The following is a 17413-nucleotide window of genomic DNA, read 5'->3' as shown; positions in this document are numbered from 1 at the left end:
ACTAGCTATCCTGGGGCACATGGGGCACTATACTAGATATACTGGGGCACACTGGGCACTATACTAGCTATCCTGGGGCACACTGGGCACTATACTAGCTATCCTGGGGCACACAGGGCACTATACTAGCTATTCTGGGGCACATGGGGCACTATATTAGCTATCATGGGGCACTATACTAGCTATCATGGGGCACTATACTAACTATACTGGGGCACTATACTAGCTGCAGCGGGGTACCTAGACTCCCTATACTGGGGCAACTGTGCTTGCTGTGCCGCCGCGAATGGCCAACCCCGGGCCCCAGAGAAAATTTTGGACGGTTACCGGTCCCCGGGCCGAAAAAGGTTGGGGACCCCTGCCCTACAGTATCCCTTTAAAGGACCACTATCGCGAAAAAATGTAGAATGTAAAATACATGTGAACACATACAAATAAGAAGCAACTTTCTTCCGGAGTAACATGAGCCATAAATTACTTTTTGTTTATGTTGCGGTTACTTACAGTAGGTATTAGAAAGTTGACGGAACTGACAGGTTTTGGGCTAGTCAGAACTCCATCCTTTTTTATAAAGGAGAACTGAATACGCTGCATAAGTAAGTGACGGTGTTCCTTCTGTGAATTTGCTACATGTTGGTTGGCTTATATTATCTGACTTTAGTTTTGCAGCAAGTGCTGTGCACAATTCCTTTCAGACGCATTGCAGCAATACACCAGGCACCACATTTATCAGAGAGGGCGTGTCTGTGCCGGCCACTCTCACAGGAAATGAATAACAGAAGCAGGCCGGATGCAGCTTCAGACCGTCACTAATACACAGGCGCTATGACTGATGAGGCCCGGCCGTCCCCAGCAGGTCACAGCTCAGGGAAGCCAGTCAGGCTGATTTCGTAGAATGAGATAAAGTACAGGCAGCGTCCTTGCTGTGCTTTTCATTTCATAAATACACAGGGATCTGAATCAGCGAGCAGGACGGGCTGTTCTTTTAGCGGTGACAATTTTCTATGGCATGTCTCGTTCCCCAGCAGAGCGAGCTCACTTTATTTTCTGCAGGATCACAGCATGTCCATTCCTGAGATGACATTCCTCATTGTAACCCATCATGGCAAACTATGGACAGGTTGCTCTGGGAAACGGTACGCATTAAAGTGCGACTCCGAGCACACAGTTCAGTGTAGCCAACCTGAAGTCTAAACAGACTATCCGAACATGTAAATGTGGCTACAAAAATTGCAGTACAAAGGCTCAGTGCTGAGATGTTTGACACACTTCTGAAAGGTAGATTACTGCAAGCCAAGTATCTTTTTTCGTCCATAAATACATTTTTACCTTAAAACAGTAAGTCTTGGTTCACACATAAGAAGGTGTCCAGTCCTGTCCTACCAGTTTTTGACATCTGGCATCAGTTCTGTATGTATTTTTATGGCTGTGTTCACACATAAATCTCTACATTTCCAGTCCAGTCCTGTCAGTTTTGTACGCGTTTCTATGGCTGTGTTCACACATAAAAGGTGTACATTTCCGTTCCAGTCAGCTAAAACTGATAGAAAACGTATGCAAAACGGACAGGACAGGACCAAACTGAAAGTGTACAAATGTATGTGCAAATCAAGCCTACCCTCCATTTTCTTTCTTCTTCCGTTAGTGATCCCATTCAGCTGTGGTTTGAAAATCTGCATGTCACTTTCAAAATAGCACCACTGCCAGAATAACTTCCGGGTCAGCGCTCACTCCGGGACACAATGTGCGCCCGTTCATGAATGAGAGACTGTAGCGCCCTCTTTAGACGCGAGTGCGGCTGTACTGCGGCCACATCCGTGCCACAAGGGGCTCAATGTTCCGGAGGGTCCCACGCAATGCTGGAGGTCAAGAGGACAGCATGGTGAGCCTACTGAGAATCCAGAGGCTTCCCTCTCCTTTAATGAGAAACCATAACCAAGAATTGAACTTCATCCCAGTCAGTAGCCGATACCCCCTTTCCCATGATAAATCTTTTCCTTTTCACAAATGGATCATCAGGGGGCTCTGTATGGCTGATAGTGTGGTGAAACCCCTCCCACAGGAAACTGTGAGGACCATGGTCTTGGCAGTTTCCTGCCAGTGAACCTCATTGCATTGTGGCAAATAGCTGTTTACAGCTATTTTCACCTGCCAAAAAAGCAGGCAGCATCTCCTTCTAGTGACATCACCTGCCAGCAGTAAAAATGTCACCATGTGATAAATGTCAGAATGTAAATCAGGGAGAGGAAATATTTTACAATGGGCAAACGCTGACTAAATCATTTATGCATAATTATGTAAAAATAAAGCACTTTTTAATTGCATTATTTTCACTGGAGTTGCTCTTTAAGTATATGATTTTCCACCTGAGGTTTGCTTCAGCGGTAGTGCTTTGAGGTAAGTATTCAGTTGCTCAGATGCAGCCTTAAGGCCTGTTTCCACTATACGCAGATTGGATGCAAAAAAACTGACTCCATTGAATGCCTAAGGGCCCTTTTACACTTAATCAGTTGGTGTGCGTTAGTACGCGTTTTTTCCATAGCAGTGCATTGGGAAGAAGATTTCAGTTAAAACGCGTTAAAGAGAAATTCCAACCAAGAATTGAACTTTATCCCAATCAGTAGCTGATACCCCCTTTTACATGAGAAATATATTGCTTTTCACAAACAGACCATCAGGGGGCGCTGTATGATTGATTTTGTGCTGAAACCGCTCCCATGAGAAACTCTGGGACCAGCACTTTTGGCAGTTTGTTACAATGTAACAAGGTTCACAGACAGGAAGCTGTCTCTAACAGCCAAAACAGCTAGCAGCAGCTACATAACCTGCCCACAGTAAAAATGTCACCATGTAATAAATGTCAGAATGTAAATCGGGGAGAGAAAAGATTTTACAATGAGCAAACACTGACTAAATCATTTATACATAATTATTGTAAAAATGAAGCACTTTTTTATTACATTATTTTCACTGGAGTTCCTCTTAGTGTAAAAGGTGCCATAGGAAAACATGGGCATTACTTTGAAAATCAGTTTTCTTTCAGTTATATATTTGAGAGCAACTGTTTAAGTGTAAAAGGGGCCTAAGGGAAAATCTGCATCAGAAAAGCGCATTTAGTGGAAACAGGCCCATAGGCATTCCTTGGAGTCAGTTTTTCTGCATCCATTCTGCGTGTAGTAAAAAAACAGGCCCTAACCCTTCAGAAAGAATTTTAGAAACCCACTTTATATGACCACAATACGTCACACCACATTCACACTGCAGTTATGATGCATCAGTTGTTGCATTCAGAGAACCACAACACAGCAGCGGCTAAGACACAGCCAGATCGGCCATGTGCACGAAGAAGGGAAGGGTGCTTTTACCTGGCCGGTTGATGTACCCACAGCCAGGTGAAGAGGTCCACTAAACTTCAAGGCAGAAACTGAAGGCAATCCATTAATTCTAAAAGAAAGGAAATACAGAGAAACATTAAGTGGCTGACATTCCCAGCTCAGAAGCAAAACATGGCAAATCAGTTAGATTACAGCTTAATTATCTTACTTAAAGGGGCACTACAGCGAAAAACTGTAAAATTTAAAATATGTGCAAACATATACAAATAAGAAGTACATTTTTGTCCAGAGTAAAATGAGCCATTAATTACGTTTCTCCTATGTTGCTGTCACTTACAGTAGGTAGTAGAAATCTGACAGAAATGACAGGTTTTGGGCTAGTCCATCTCTTTATAGGGGATTCTCAGGGATATATTTATTTTCAAAAGCACTTGGTGAATGGCAGTTGCTCTGTCCAACTGCCAAACAAACTGTGTAGGGAGCAGGGAAACTGGCCAGCATCATTATTTATATCCTTTTTTAGGAATATCTTTATAAAGAATAAAAGCCTTGCTGAGAATCCCCTATGAAGAGATGGACTAGTCCAAAACCTGTCACTTCTGTCAGATTTCTACTACCTACTGTAAGTGACAGCAACATAGGAGAAAAGTAATTTTATGGCTCATTTTACTCTGGAGAAAAGCGTACTTATTTGTATAGCTTTGCACATATTTTACATTTTACAGTTTTTCGTTGTAGTGCCCCTTCAATCAGTTTAAGTGTTGCCATGGCAAACTAAAGTTGGATACATGTTATGGGCAACATATTCATCTGAAAATTCTGAAATCTTTCACTATCTGGTTTTTGCACAAGCAAACCAATGTTTGTAACAGGTTTCTTATCATGAGTTTACAATAAAGCTTTTGTCTGACAAAAACAACCCCTAACATTTTAATTATACCGGTATTACATTTCTGGCTGGCCTTCTAACCATATTCTGTATCCTCTTCAGCCCTGAACCTCCTGCCTGGGAGGACCCTAGATAACTTTATACAGAGCGTGACATCTTGGTGGAGGAAGGAGCAGTCCGAAATTTCCCTCCTGATGATTAAAGTGGTCTGCCTAAGATAAAGCGAAGTCATTTTGTTAATTTATGGCTGTGGATGCCCACACATCGACCTTTCGGTCTGATAATGATTTTCGGCAATGCTGGTCGCCAGTGCTCAATCAGGAGCTTAGCGGTAATGTAGTTCAATACCGCCACGATCGCCCCCTCAAGTGTACGTGTTGTATATGTGTGTGGAAGCTTCACCTGCGGCACGAATCCTGGCCTTCTTCAGTGTCCAGAATCAATCACGCGGAGGGAGGAAGCACCCCAAGATGTAATGTGTGAAAGTGGGAATGCCGACTGGATAAAACATAAAAAAATTGGTTTACCTCTAGGAAGGGGTAGCCTAATAATACATTTTAATAGAAACCAGACACTTGAATGATCATGCATTCCAGGGATCGCAGTCTGCTTCCTCAGATCAAATAACTGAGTGTCTTAATACTAGCGTTTTGCAAGCAAGGAGCGCCTCTATGAATTTGTATCACGTGACAACAGCGCGTGTAGCAACATCACTATATGTGCCTGGTGTCACATGGTACAGGCGTTCGCGATGACGCGAAACAATGGAGGTGGTCAGGATTCATGTTGGCGCACAGGTGTGCAGTGTATGGCCAGGTACTAGATCCCTCTCTGATCAGATTTAATCAGAGAGGGATCTATCTAATGGTCGATCAGGTGGCAAATCAACTAATGTACGGCCACCTAAATGCTCACAGCAGATAAGGATCACTGTCTTTTTACTTCCCTCGTCTCTTCAGAAAGTTCCCCTACACACACTATAGTCATGGTCCTGTGCTTCAGGAGTTCACTCTGCTGGACCAATCCAGTAAGCCTTCAATTAACGCTCAGGATAATGATACTTAAATGGCACATGATAAGAACACCAATTCTCCTTGTAACTCACTCGGTGTCCTCTGTTACACTGTTTAGGGCACAGTCCAGAAGCCCCACTCTCGCCCGTGTCCGGGGATCCCAGCATTCCACTTTACCCTGGGACAGCAGAAAAGAAAATGTATAGATTACAAAATCATAGAGTCGGATATATCATGTGATACCGCCCCTTTAGGATATATTATGTGTGACACCACCCCCTTAGGATACATTATGTGTGACACCACCCCCTTAGGATACATTATGTGTGACACCACCCCCTTAGGATATATTATGTGTGACACCACCCCCTTCTTATATATCATTTGTGACACCTCCCCCTTAGGCTATATTATGTGTGACACCTCCCCCTTAGGCTATATTATGTGTGACACCTCCCCTTAGGATATATTATGTGTGACACCACCCCCTTAGGATATATTATGTGTGACACCTCCCCCTTAGGCTATATTATGTGTGACACCTCCCCTTAGGATATATTATGTGTGACACCACCCCCTTAGGATATATTATGTGTGACACCTCCCCCTTAGGATATATTATGTGTGACGCCACCCCCTTAGGCTATATTATGTGTGACACCACCCCCTCATAGGTTACACGTGTGATCATGTGGCTGGATGACATGTGGTTAAGGGCTCCCCCTCTGATATAGGAGACCAGGGTTTGAATCCTGGTTGGAGCAGTACCGATTCAGTAAGGAGTCCTTGGACAAGACATAACACTGCAAAGAAGCCTAGTGAGTGCCCTTAGTGACTGCAGCCCATGAGCATTTTGAGTCCAACAAGAGAAAAGTGTTTTACACATGTTAGCATTATTATTGTGATCAATCACCAATGAAACCTGGGAGTTTATGCCAGTAACTCAGATATAAAGCGTTACTTTTAATATGAAGCCAAATTATAAGGGTGTGTTACTCATTATAGATGCAGTGCGTGGAGGCTCCTATTGCAAAAAATCACTTTAACCCCCCTGGCGGTATGAAAAATTCCGCCAGGGGGCAGCGCAGCAGTTTTTTTTTTTTTTTTTTTTTTTTAAATCATGTAGCGAGCCCAGGGCTCGCTACATGATAGCCGCTGCTCATCGGCATCCCCCCGCCCGCTTCGATCGCCTTCGGCGATCTCCGATCAGGAAATCCCGTTCAAAGAATGGGATTTCCTGGAGGGCTTCCCCCGTTGCCATGGCGACGGGGCGGGATGACGTCACCGACGTCATTGGGAGTCCCGATCCACCCCTCGGCGCTGCCTGGCACTGATTGGCCAGGCAGCGCACGGGGTCTGGGGGGGGGCGCGCGCCGCAACAGATAGTGGCGATCGGGCGCGGGCCGGCGGCGATCAGTGTGCTGGCGCAGCTAGCAAAGTGCTAGCTGCGGCCAGCAAAAAAAAAAATTATGTAAATCGGCCCAGCAGGGCCTGAGCGGCACCCTCCGGCGGCTTACCCCGTGTCACACACGGGGTTACCGCTAAGGAGGTTAAGTAGCTACCTTCTTTTAAACGTATCAGGCCAGCAAATGACTTCCACTTGGACCAGGGCTGGATTTACAGCTCAGAAGCCTATAGGCACATAAGCTCCGATGCCCTAAACCCCACCCCTTAACCTCCTGGGCGATAATCCCGAGCTGAGCTCGGGGTATGTCGCGCAGGAGGATTTCTCAGGCCCTGGTGGGCCGATTTGCATAATTTTTATTTTCGTTACATGTAGCTACCACTTTGCTAGCTGCATGTAACTTCCGATCGCCGCCGCAACCCGCCGTGCCGCGCAGCCCCCCCCCCTCCCAGACCCCTTGCGCAGCCTGGCTAATCAGTGCCAGGCAGCACTGAGGGGTGGATCGGGCCTCCCTCTGACGTCAGGACGTCATCACGAGCGTCGCCATGGCGACAGGGGAAGCCAAGCAGGAGATCCCGTTCTGAACGGAATCTCCTGCTTGCGCTGATCAACGGAGGCGATCGGAGGGGGTGGGGGGAGGGGTGCTATCATGTAGCTAGCCCTAGGCTAGCTACATGATTTAAAAAAATTTTTTTTTAAAGTGCTGCGCCCCCTCCTGGGCGATGTAATTGTATCTCCCAGAGGGCTAACACAGGCGAGACCTCCACAAGCCACGTTCTCTGGCCAGCCTGATGTGCCCCATTAAGCAACCTCCCCCCAACCCGATGTACTCCCCTCTTCCCCTCCCATTACAGAGAGCCAGATGTGCCCCCCTTTCCCCCTCCCCACAACCAGTACAATTACCCCCCCCCCCCCCGGGGCAAACCCAGGATTTTCAAGGAGGGGATTCCTGAAAGCCCCCAGCCACACACAATACAGTATAATAATATGGTAGGACATCATGCTGTGTACACATAATGCAATTTCCCGTCTGACTGACACCGGGAACGATCAGGAGCAGTTTGGATACAGATAATAATGAGGACAGTCAACATTGGTAATTAACCACTTGAGGACCGTGGGCTTTACCCCTCTTAAGGACCAGACCCTTTTTTTCCCATTCAGACCACTGCAGCTTTCACGGTTTATTGCTCGCTCATACAACCTACCACCTAAATGAATTTTGGCTCCTTTTCTTGTCACTAATAAAGCTTTCTTTTGGTGCTATTTGATTGCTGCTGCGATTTTTACTTTTTATTATATTCATCAAAAAAGACATGAATTTTGGCAAAAAAATGATTTTTTAAACTTTCTGTGATGACATTTTTCAAATTAAGTAAAATTTCTGTATACATGCAGCACGAAAAATGTGGACAAACATGTTTTTAATTAAAAAAAACCCATTCAGCCTATATTGATTGGTTTGGGTAAAACTTATAGCGTTTACAAACTATGGTGCAAAAAGTGAATTTTCCCATTTTGAAGCATCTATGACTTTTATGACCACCTGTCATGTTTCATGAGGGGCTAGAATTCCAGGATAGTAAAAAAAAAAAAAAACCCAAATGACCCCATTTTGGAAAGAAGACATCCCAAAGTATTCACTGAGAGGCATGGTGAGTTCATAGAAGATTTTATTTTTTGTCACAAGTTAGCGGAAAATGACACTTTGTGACAAAAAAGAAAAAAAAAAGTTTCCATTTCTGCTAACTTGCGACAAAAAAAAAAAAAAAAATGAAATCTGCCACGGACTCACTATGCTCCTCTGAATACCTTGAAGTGTCTACTTTCCAAAATGGGGTAATTTGTGGGGTATGTTTACTGTCCTGGCATTTTGGGGGGTGCCTAATTGTAAGCACCCCTGTAAAGCCTAAAGGTGATCATTGAACTTTGGGCCCCTTAGCGCAGTTAGGCTGCAAAAAAGTGCCACACACGTGGTATTGCCATACTCAGGAGAAGTAGTATAATGTGTTTTGGGGTGTATTTTTACACATACCCATGCTGGGTGGGAGAAATATCTCTGTTAATGACAATTGTTTGATTTTTTTTTTACACACAATTGTTCATTTACAGAGAGATTTCTCCCACTCAGCATGGGTATGTGTAAAAATACACCCCAAAACACATTATACTACTTCTCCTGAGTACGGCGATACCACATGTGTGGCACTTTTTTGCACCCTAACTGCGCTAAAGGGCCCAAAGTCCAATGAGTACCTTTAGGATTTCACAGGTCATTTTTGTTTCAAGACTACTCCTCACGGTTTAGGGCCCCTAAAATGCCAGGGCAGTATAGGAACCGCACTAATGACCCCATTTTAGAAAGAAGACACCCCAAGGTATTCCGTTAGGAGTATGGTGAGTTCATAGAAGATTTAATTTTTTTGTCACAAGTTAGCGGAAATTGATTTTAATTGTTTTTTTTTTCACAAAGTGTCATTTTCCGCTAACTTGTGACAAAAAATAAAATCTTCTATAAATTCACCATACTCCTAACGGAATACCTTTGGGTGTCTTCTTTCTAGAATGGGGTCATTTGTGGGGTTCCTATACTGCCCTAGCATTTTAGGGGCCCTAAACCGTGAGAAGTAGTCTTGAAACCAAATGTCGCAAAATGACCTGTGAAATCCTAAAGGTACTCATTGGACATTGTGCCCCTTAGCGTACTTAGGGTGTAAAAAAGTGCCACACATGTGGTATTGTCGTACTCAGGAGAAGTAGTATAATGTGTTTTGGGGTGTATTTTTACACATACCCATGCTGGGTGGGAGAAATATCTCTGTAAATGACAATTGTTTGATTTTTTTTACACACAATTGTCCATTTACAGAGAGATTTCTCCCACCCAGCATGGGTATGTGTAAAAATACACCCCAAAACGCATTATACTACTTTTCCTGAGTACGGCGATACCACATGTGTGACATTTTTTTGCAGCCTAGGTGCGCTAAGGGGCCCAACACCCTATTCACAGGTCATTTTGAGGCATTTGTTTTCTAGACTACTCCTCACGGTTTAGGGCCCCTAAAATGCCAGGGCAGTATAGGAACCCCACAAGTGACCCCATTTTAGAAAGAAGACACCCCAAGGTATTCCGTTAGGTGTATGGCGAGTTCATAGAAGATTTTATTTTTTGTCACAAGTTAGTGAAAAATGACACTTTGTGAAAAAAAAAAAAACCAATAAAAATCAATTTCCGCTAACTTTTGACAAAAAATAAAATCTTCTATGAACTCGTCATACACCTAACAGAATACCTTGGGATGTCTTTTTTCTAAAATGAGGTCACTTGTGGGGTTCCTATACCGCCCTGGCATTTTACGGGCCCAAAACCGTGAGTAGTCTGGAAACCAAATGTCTCAAAATGACTGTTCAGGGGTATAAGCATCTGCAAATTTTGATGACAGGTGGTCTATGAGTGGGCGAATTTTGTGGAACCGGTCATAAGCAGGGTGGCCTTTTAGATGACAGGTTGTATTGGGCCTGATCTGATGGATAGGAGTGCTAGGTGGGGGGGGAGGGGGTGACAGGAGGTGAATGATTGATGGGTGTCTCAGGGGGTGGTTAGAGGGGAAAATAGATGCAATCAATGCACTGGGGAGGTGATCGGAAGGGGGTCTGAGGGGGATCTGAGGGTTTGGCCGAGTGATCAGGAGCCCACACGGGGCAAATTAGGGCCTGATCTGATGGGTAGGTGTGCTAAGGGGTGACAGGAAGTGATTGATGGGTGTCTCAAGGTGTGATTAGAGGGGGGAATAGATGCAAGCAATGCACTGGCGAGGTGATCAGGGCTGGGGTCTGAGGGCGTTCTGAGGGTGTGGGCGGGTGATTGAGTGCCCTAGGGGCAGATAGGGGTCTAATCTGATAGGTAGCAGTGACAGGGGGTGATTGATGGGTAATTAGTGGGCGTTTAGGGTAGAGAACAGATGTAAACAATGCACTTGGGAGGTGATCTGACGTCGGATCTGCGGGCGATCTATTGGTGTGGGTGGGTGATCAGATTGCCCGCAAGGGGCAGGTTAGGGGCTGATTGATGGGTGGCAGTGACAGGGGGTGATTGATGGGTGGCAGTGACAGGGGGTGATTGACAGGTGATCAGGGGTTATTACAGGGAAGAACAGATGTAAATATTGCACTGGCAAATTGATAAGAGGGGGTCTGAGGTCAATCTGAGCGTGTAGGCGGGTGATTGGGTGCCCGCAAGGGGCAGATTAGGGTCTGATCTGATGGGTAACAGTGACAGGTGGTGATTGATGGGTGATTGATAGGTAATTAGTGGGTGTTTAGGGTAGAGAACAGATGTAAACACTGCACTTGGGAGGTGATCTGACGGCAGATCTGCGGGCGATTATTGGTGTGGGTGGGTGATCAGATTGCCCGCAAGGGGCAGGTTAGGGGCTGATTGATGGGTGGCAGTGACAGGGGGTGATTGACAGGTGATCAGGGGGATAGATGCATACAGTACACAGGGGGGGGGGGGTGTCTGGGGAGAATCTGAGGGGTGGGGGGGTGATCAGGAAGGAGCAGGGGGCAGTTTAGGGCATAAAAAGAAAATAGCGTTGACAGATAGTGACAGGGAGTGATTGATGGGTGATTGGGTGCAAACAGTGGTCTGGGGGGTGGGCGGGGGAAGTCTGAGGGGTGCTGTGGGCGATCTGGGGCAGGGGGGGGGGGGGAAATCAGTGTGCTTGGGTGCAGACTAGGGTGGCTGCAGCCTGCCCTGGTGGTCCCTCGGACACTGGGACCACCAGGGCAGGAGGCAGCCTGTATAATACTCTTTGTATACATTACAAAGTGTATTATACACTTTGTATGTGGCGATCCGGGTGCTAGTAACCCGCCGGCACTTCCGAACGGCCGGCGGGTTACAGCGCGAGGGGGGCGGAGCCAGTCCCCGGCGGAGGATCGCGTCACAAATGACGCAATCGCTCCGCCCATGCCCGTACAAGGACCGCCGCCATTTGTACATGCGGCGGTCCTTGCGGGGTCCACTTCCTGGCCGCCATTTGTACATGCAGCGGTCGGGAAGTGGTTAAGGGGAAAGTGAAGTATTCACACAGGGCTGTGCTCATACCTGACTCTGTTAAGTTTCCCAGAGCTGCTCCATGCTCTGTACACATGCTGCTGCTCCATACAAAGTGAACTGCAGCAGGGAAAGAAAGGGGGGCAGTGCTGTGAGCTGCAGGATGCCTGCAGATATTCTGGTGTCTCAACTTGTGCCTTTCCCCAGACACAGCACCGGCCCTGGTCTGAGGGGGGATTCTGGGCAGCTGTAACCCCCCCCCCCTGCGTTTGCCTATGCCCCCCCCCCCCACTCTACAAACGAGTCTCTTCATATATGCACTGGTCGCACTCTGCAAAGGGAGGAAGAGAAGGGGAGCATTTGCTGCAGCCAATGAGCCGCCTTTCACACATGGGCCGCCTGTAGGCACTAGCCTACAGTGCCTATTGGTAAATCTGGCCCTGAATTAGACAATAGAAGAGCAATAGACCAGTGTACTGCATGAGTGTGTAAAGCATTGGGGGGGGGGGATCATGGCCCCGGCACAGTATATGAGGACACGGACACGATTTTAAGGGTTCATCAGAAAGGAATGCAAACTCCAGAGCCAACCTCTGAGCTACAGGTTCTGCTACACAGACAGGTGAAGCAACTACTGGAGGAGGAGAAATACTTACCTCTGTTGTGCCAGCACCAAATAAATGGTGGGAAGGATTGATGTCACAGACATTGATTTGTCTGAAAGAGAAGAGGTTTTCATAGGTAAATCCTGGGCAATAAATAGCTTGAAAGAAAAAGAAATGAAGTTCCAGCAGGTGTGTTGTGCTCTGAAGCACTGTACATAATTACTGCTCAGTACTCTGGCACCACCTAGTGGCTGGAATACAAGTAACATATAGCATGCAAATCTACTTACGAGGCATCAGTCTGAAGGGAGTTCAGAAAGCGTCCCTGTTCTAAATTAAGTCTGAAAATCTCGGAGCTGTAAAAATAAACCACAAAGACAACTCAAGAAAAAAAAAATTCAGGTGTTACTTTCACAAACACTTTTGCAAAAAATTAGATAAGTTCTAATTATCTGGACCAAGTGGAGGAAACATAATCCACAACACCTTTCAAATTACATTTTTCTCTAGTTTTTTTCTTTAGTTTTCTTTAGAGGAAAAAAAAAGAAATTAGCTCTGCAATTAGCTCTGCACTAGATCAAACTAAAATTATATATGTCTGCTGCTAACACCCAGTCTGTCTGAAACACCGCCCCCTTTAGTCACATGGGCATACAGGTGGGAGAGAGATGAAGCCACCTTGATGACTCAGCCTATCAGGAAACAAGCCTTCCTACAGACTGGGAATGGGTCAGTGAGCAGGCATCTGGAAATTTCTTAGGATTTATAGGTGCGGTATAAATTTTCCATTTTTACTTTTAAGACTGGCAAAGTAGTGTGTAAAGAACCACGATTGTCTAAAACTGGATGCCTGTCTCTAATGCTGGGAATACACCATAAGTTTTTTTCAGCAGATAGATGGTTCGATAGATAATTTCCAACATATCCGATCTTATTTTCAAACGTTTTTCTAATCGATTTCTCATAGAAGTGAATGGAAATTGATAAGAAAATTGTGTATTCTCAGCATAAAATAAGGTAGGACAAGAAGAAAGCATAGCAAGCACAGTAGTGGTCAGGTAAAGAATTACCAGCTTGTAGAACGCCTTTAGGAGAGGCCATCTACATTGTGGTCACCTGTACACATGCTGGACTGTCACCCAAAATGCTCACATATGGTTCTCCTAGGCAATGAAAAGCTAATGTGTACATAGTCTAATGCTAACCTACGCCAAATGTAATATTAGTGGCCCCTGCACACTATAAATCCAATTTGCGATTCTGATTTTCCCTGGATGCTATCAAAAGAAAAACGCAGAAAAAAAAAGCAGGATGCAGTACCGATGAAAAATCGCAATCGCAAGTGAAAATCGATAAAAAAATCGCAATCTGAATCGCATGTAGTATGCAAAAGGCCTAAAGTGATCCCAAGCCAAAACTGTTCCTGAAGCGTGGCCGTGGGGTAACCGCACAAGCCCATCCACAAATATGCGCAGCACTACGGAGCCCGCAGCTCCAGGCTTACTGCGCATGGGCAGACGGGCGGGCTCAGTTGGCTATTGCCCGCCCACACAGCAGGAAGAAGAGCTGTGTGGTCCCGATATGGAATATTGGGGGGAGGGTATCAAAGAAGTGAGGGAAGCCTCAATAGGATCCCGAGGCTTCCCTTTCTTTTGGTAGGTATCTCATTTAGTACCCGAGCTTTGGCTCAGGTACACTTTAAGTGTAAATGGTGAAGTGACCTTCGCATCATTATCTAGGTAAATTGCATTCATTTTCCTCATCTGGATAATATCAATAGGTTATTTAAAAAAAAAAAAACACTTCTTGCAATGTGCCCCAATTCTCTACTACTCCACATAATGTAATAAGCAATGAAGGCCCTTCTCCACTAGCAATCGTAAAAGGAGAACATAAACGCAAGCGATTGCGATTTTTAATCAATTTTCTTATGCGATTATGATTTTGCAGTTATCTTAGCATGGAGCACAATCACAGTTAAAATTGCTCCAAAAAGTGATTGTGATTTACAGAAAATCGAAATTCGATAGTGGAAAATGCTTTTCACGATCCCTATGTTAAAGTAGCAACTCTAGTGATGTAAAAATCTCTAGCATTTTGCGATTTGAAGCAAATCACTCTCAGGGGAAAAGGACCATAATGCCGTTGGATCCAGTCCAGGCCAATATTTCAGAGCGTCATTTTCATTACCTAGCGCCAACAAAATACAGATCACAGGACGGGTAATGATAAGAAAAATCTCTGCCAAATTTTGGTATCCTCATTTTGTAGTAGTGGCCATGCTGGGAGTGGAACTCTACGTATCGGTCGCACTGCAGGAAGACGATCTGGAGGAGAAGGAAAGACACGTTTATAGATCACCAGATATTTGTCCTGCATTTACCCAATCTGTCTCTTACAAATAAGGTACAGGTTATTTTGTTTCACAACCATCATCAACCTCCCCTCTCCCACCTTTAAAGGATACCCGAAGTGACATGTGACATGATGAGATAGACATGTGTTTGTACAGTGCCTAGCACACTAATAACTATGCTGTGTTTCTTTTTTTTTTCTCTGCCTGAAAGAGTTAAATATCAGGTATGCAAGTGGCTGACTCAGTCCTGACTCAGACAGGAAGTGACTACAGTGTGACCTTCACTGATAAGAAATTCCCATTTTTTACCTCTTTCTTGCTCTCAGAAGCGATTTTCTGCTAGGAAAGTGTTTTATAGTTGGAATTTCTTATCAGTGAGGGTCACACTGTAATCACTTCCTGTCTGAGTCAGGACTGAGTCAGCCACTTACATACCTGATATTTAACTCTTTCAGGCAGAGAAAAAAAAAAAAAAAAAGAACACAGCATAGTTATTTGTGCGCTAGGCACTGTACATACACGTCTATCTCATCATGTCACATGTCACCTTGGGTAACCTTTAAAGAGACACTGAAGCGAGAATAATTCTCGCTTCAGAGCTCATAGTTAGCTCATAGCTAAAACGCCGCTATCCCGCGGCTAAACGGGGTCCCTTCACCCCCAACCTAAACGGGGTCCCTTCACCCTGCAGCTAACGGCTGCAGCCCTGCCTCCAGTCGCGTCTATCAGCGGCGCATCGCCGCCTCTCCCCCGCCCCTCTCAGTGAAGGACGACAGAGGGGCGGGGGAGAGGCGGAGATACGCGCTGACAGACGCGCGCGGGGCAGGGCTGCGGCGGTTAGCCCTGCCTCAATCCGGAAGAGATCCCCCGCTGCTCGGAGAGGATTTCGGGGGGTCAGGGACCCTCGTTTATCCGCGGGATAGCGGCGGTTTAGCAGGGGCACACATGCCCCTGCTAACTATGAGCTCTGAAGCGAGATTTATTCTCGCTTCAGAGTCTCTTTAATAGTATTTCTCCAGACTTCCTGTGCCCCATACAGCAAACATTACGCACAAATACTGTCTAGAATTGTCTGTCATCATGTCACATGTCACGTCAGGTATCCTTTAAGGCCTGTGTTCAGGTTTTATTTTATTTTTTTGCACTGCAAGAGTTAATAGACCAATCTTTGGCTTAATATACTGTGGTGGCTCTCTATACTGGAGGGACCCCTTGGCTACCTATACTGGGGGAAGCTACCTATACCAGGGGTCACCTTGGCTACCTATACTGGGGATGGCTACCAGTACTGAGGTGACATCCAGGCTACCTATACGGGGGGAGGCTAACTATAGTAGGGGGGGAGGCTAACTATAGTAGGGGGGGGGGGAGAGAAACGACACACAAAATATACAGTATTATAACATTTGTAAAGTGCTATTCTGCCACAGGACTCAAAGCACATAGATATAATTCAGATCAATCCAGGGTTGCAGGGCTGGACTGTGTTACAGAGAAAACAGTCGGTGCTTCTAAATGCCAGACCAAGAAGATGGTTTTTCAGTTTGGACTTAAATGCTTCCAGGAATGGAGATGTCCTGAGTGGGTGTGGCAGGGAGTTCCAAAGTGTAGGGGTAGCATGACAGAAGGCTCTGGCACCAAAGGGGTTGAGGTGGTCTCTGGAGATGACCAAGTTATCAGATCCTTTAGGGGCCACAAAAACCTTAGCAGCACCTCTGGCTATAGCTTAAAAATAAGTAGTAACTAGTAGTAAATATAAGTAGTAACTGAAATAACAGACTTAACTTGGGGGCCTTTAATTTACTGAATCAAGGGTAACTTCTGCAAAGCCCAATCTACACGATACGATTCTTTGTACGATTCAATTACGATTCCAATTACGACGATCTGATGCAATGGCAAATCGAATTGAATCGAATCCCAATCGGACATGTCGCATTTAATCGGATCGTAAATAGAATCGAAATGGAATCGCACAAAGAATCGTATACATGGGGCTTAACAGCTGGAAGGAGTGGGCATTAGATCTCTCTTGAAAGCTGATGACTTTATATAGAATACACTGGTGTTCCCAAGAACTACCTGAGTGCACAGAAATTCATCTGAGGATCAATACACATATATGGCGCTATACACTGGCTGCACTTTGGCAATGTTGGCAATCAGCGATACTAATTTCTTTAAGGCTATTTTTCTTTCATAATAACCAATCAGCTTCAAGCTTGCTTTGCTATTTGGAGGAAAACAATTATTAACCACTTCATGCCATGGGCTGAAGGGTACAAATGCACCACAGGTGCACAAACAGGACGTTTATAAACATCCATACTGCAGGAAGTAGTTCCAAGCTTGATAGTTGAGGTTTCAGTAATCAAGTACGTATGATGCTCTTAAAACCCATCTGTTTTTTTTTTTCCCCTGTCTGTCTCTGCAGCCAAACTCCCCCCCCCCCCTTCCGAACAGAAAGGGGAGTGGTTCACTCCTAACAAGCCCATGGTACTTGCCTAATGAGCGATGCCCCTTCCCCATAGGTGAACTGCACTGCTCCGTACTGTACCATCCTAGCATTCTGGTGATCAGTCCACTATTTCCTGGAGACAGGTTTAACCTGAGAGGCGAGTGGTAATCTGGCACCGCTCCCTAACACACATCTTTACCCCCAGCTTTGTCCTATCTTAAGCTCAACACACACCATACAATCTTAATTGTACAGATTTACCAAATCTATGTAGTATAAGGGCCAACAGA

At 45.4% G+C, this 17413-nt stretch overlaps 1 protein-coding gene across 1 annotated transcript in view; it reads right to left on the bottom strand.

Moving 5' to 3' along the window:
* The window catches only part of NOL10 (nucleolar protein 10), a 115141-nt gene that overhangs the window by 84239 nt on the left and 13489 nt on the right, over nt 1–17413 (bottom strand). The window contains exons 6-10 of the mRNA XM_068280302.1: nt 14500–14636; nt 12600–12665; nt 12361–12421; nt 5330–5415; nt 3366–3444 (exon numbers count right to left, since the gene is read on the bottom strand). Coding sequence (XP_068136403.1) covers nt 3366–3444; nt 5330–5415; nt 12361–12421; nt 12600–12665; nt 14500–14636 — 429 coding nt within the window. The remainder of the gene's footprint in view (nt 1–3365; nt 3445–5329; nt 5416–12360; nt 12422–12599; nt 12666–14499; nt 14637–17413) is intronic.

The sequence above is a fragment of the Hyperolius riggenbachi genome, chromosome 4, assembly GCF_040937935.1.
Source record: "Hyperolius riggenbachi isolate aHypRig1 chromosome 4, aHypRig1.pri, whole genome shotgun sequence".
NCBI classification, from domain to species: Eukaryota; Metazoa; Chordata; class Amphibia; order Anura; family Hyperoliidae; genus Hyperolius; species Hyperolius riggenbachi.
Note: the sequence above shows the minus strand (reverse complement) of the source record. Positions and strands in the feature narration are given on the sequence as shown.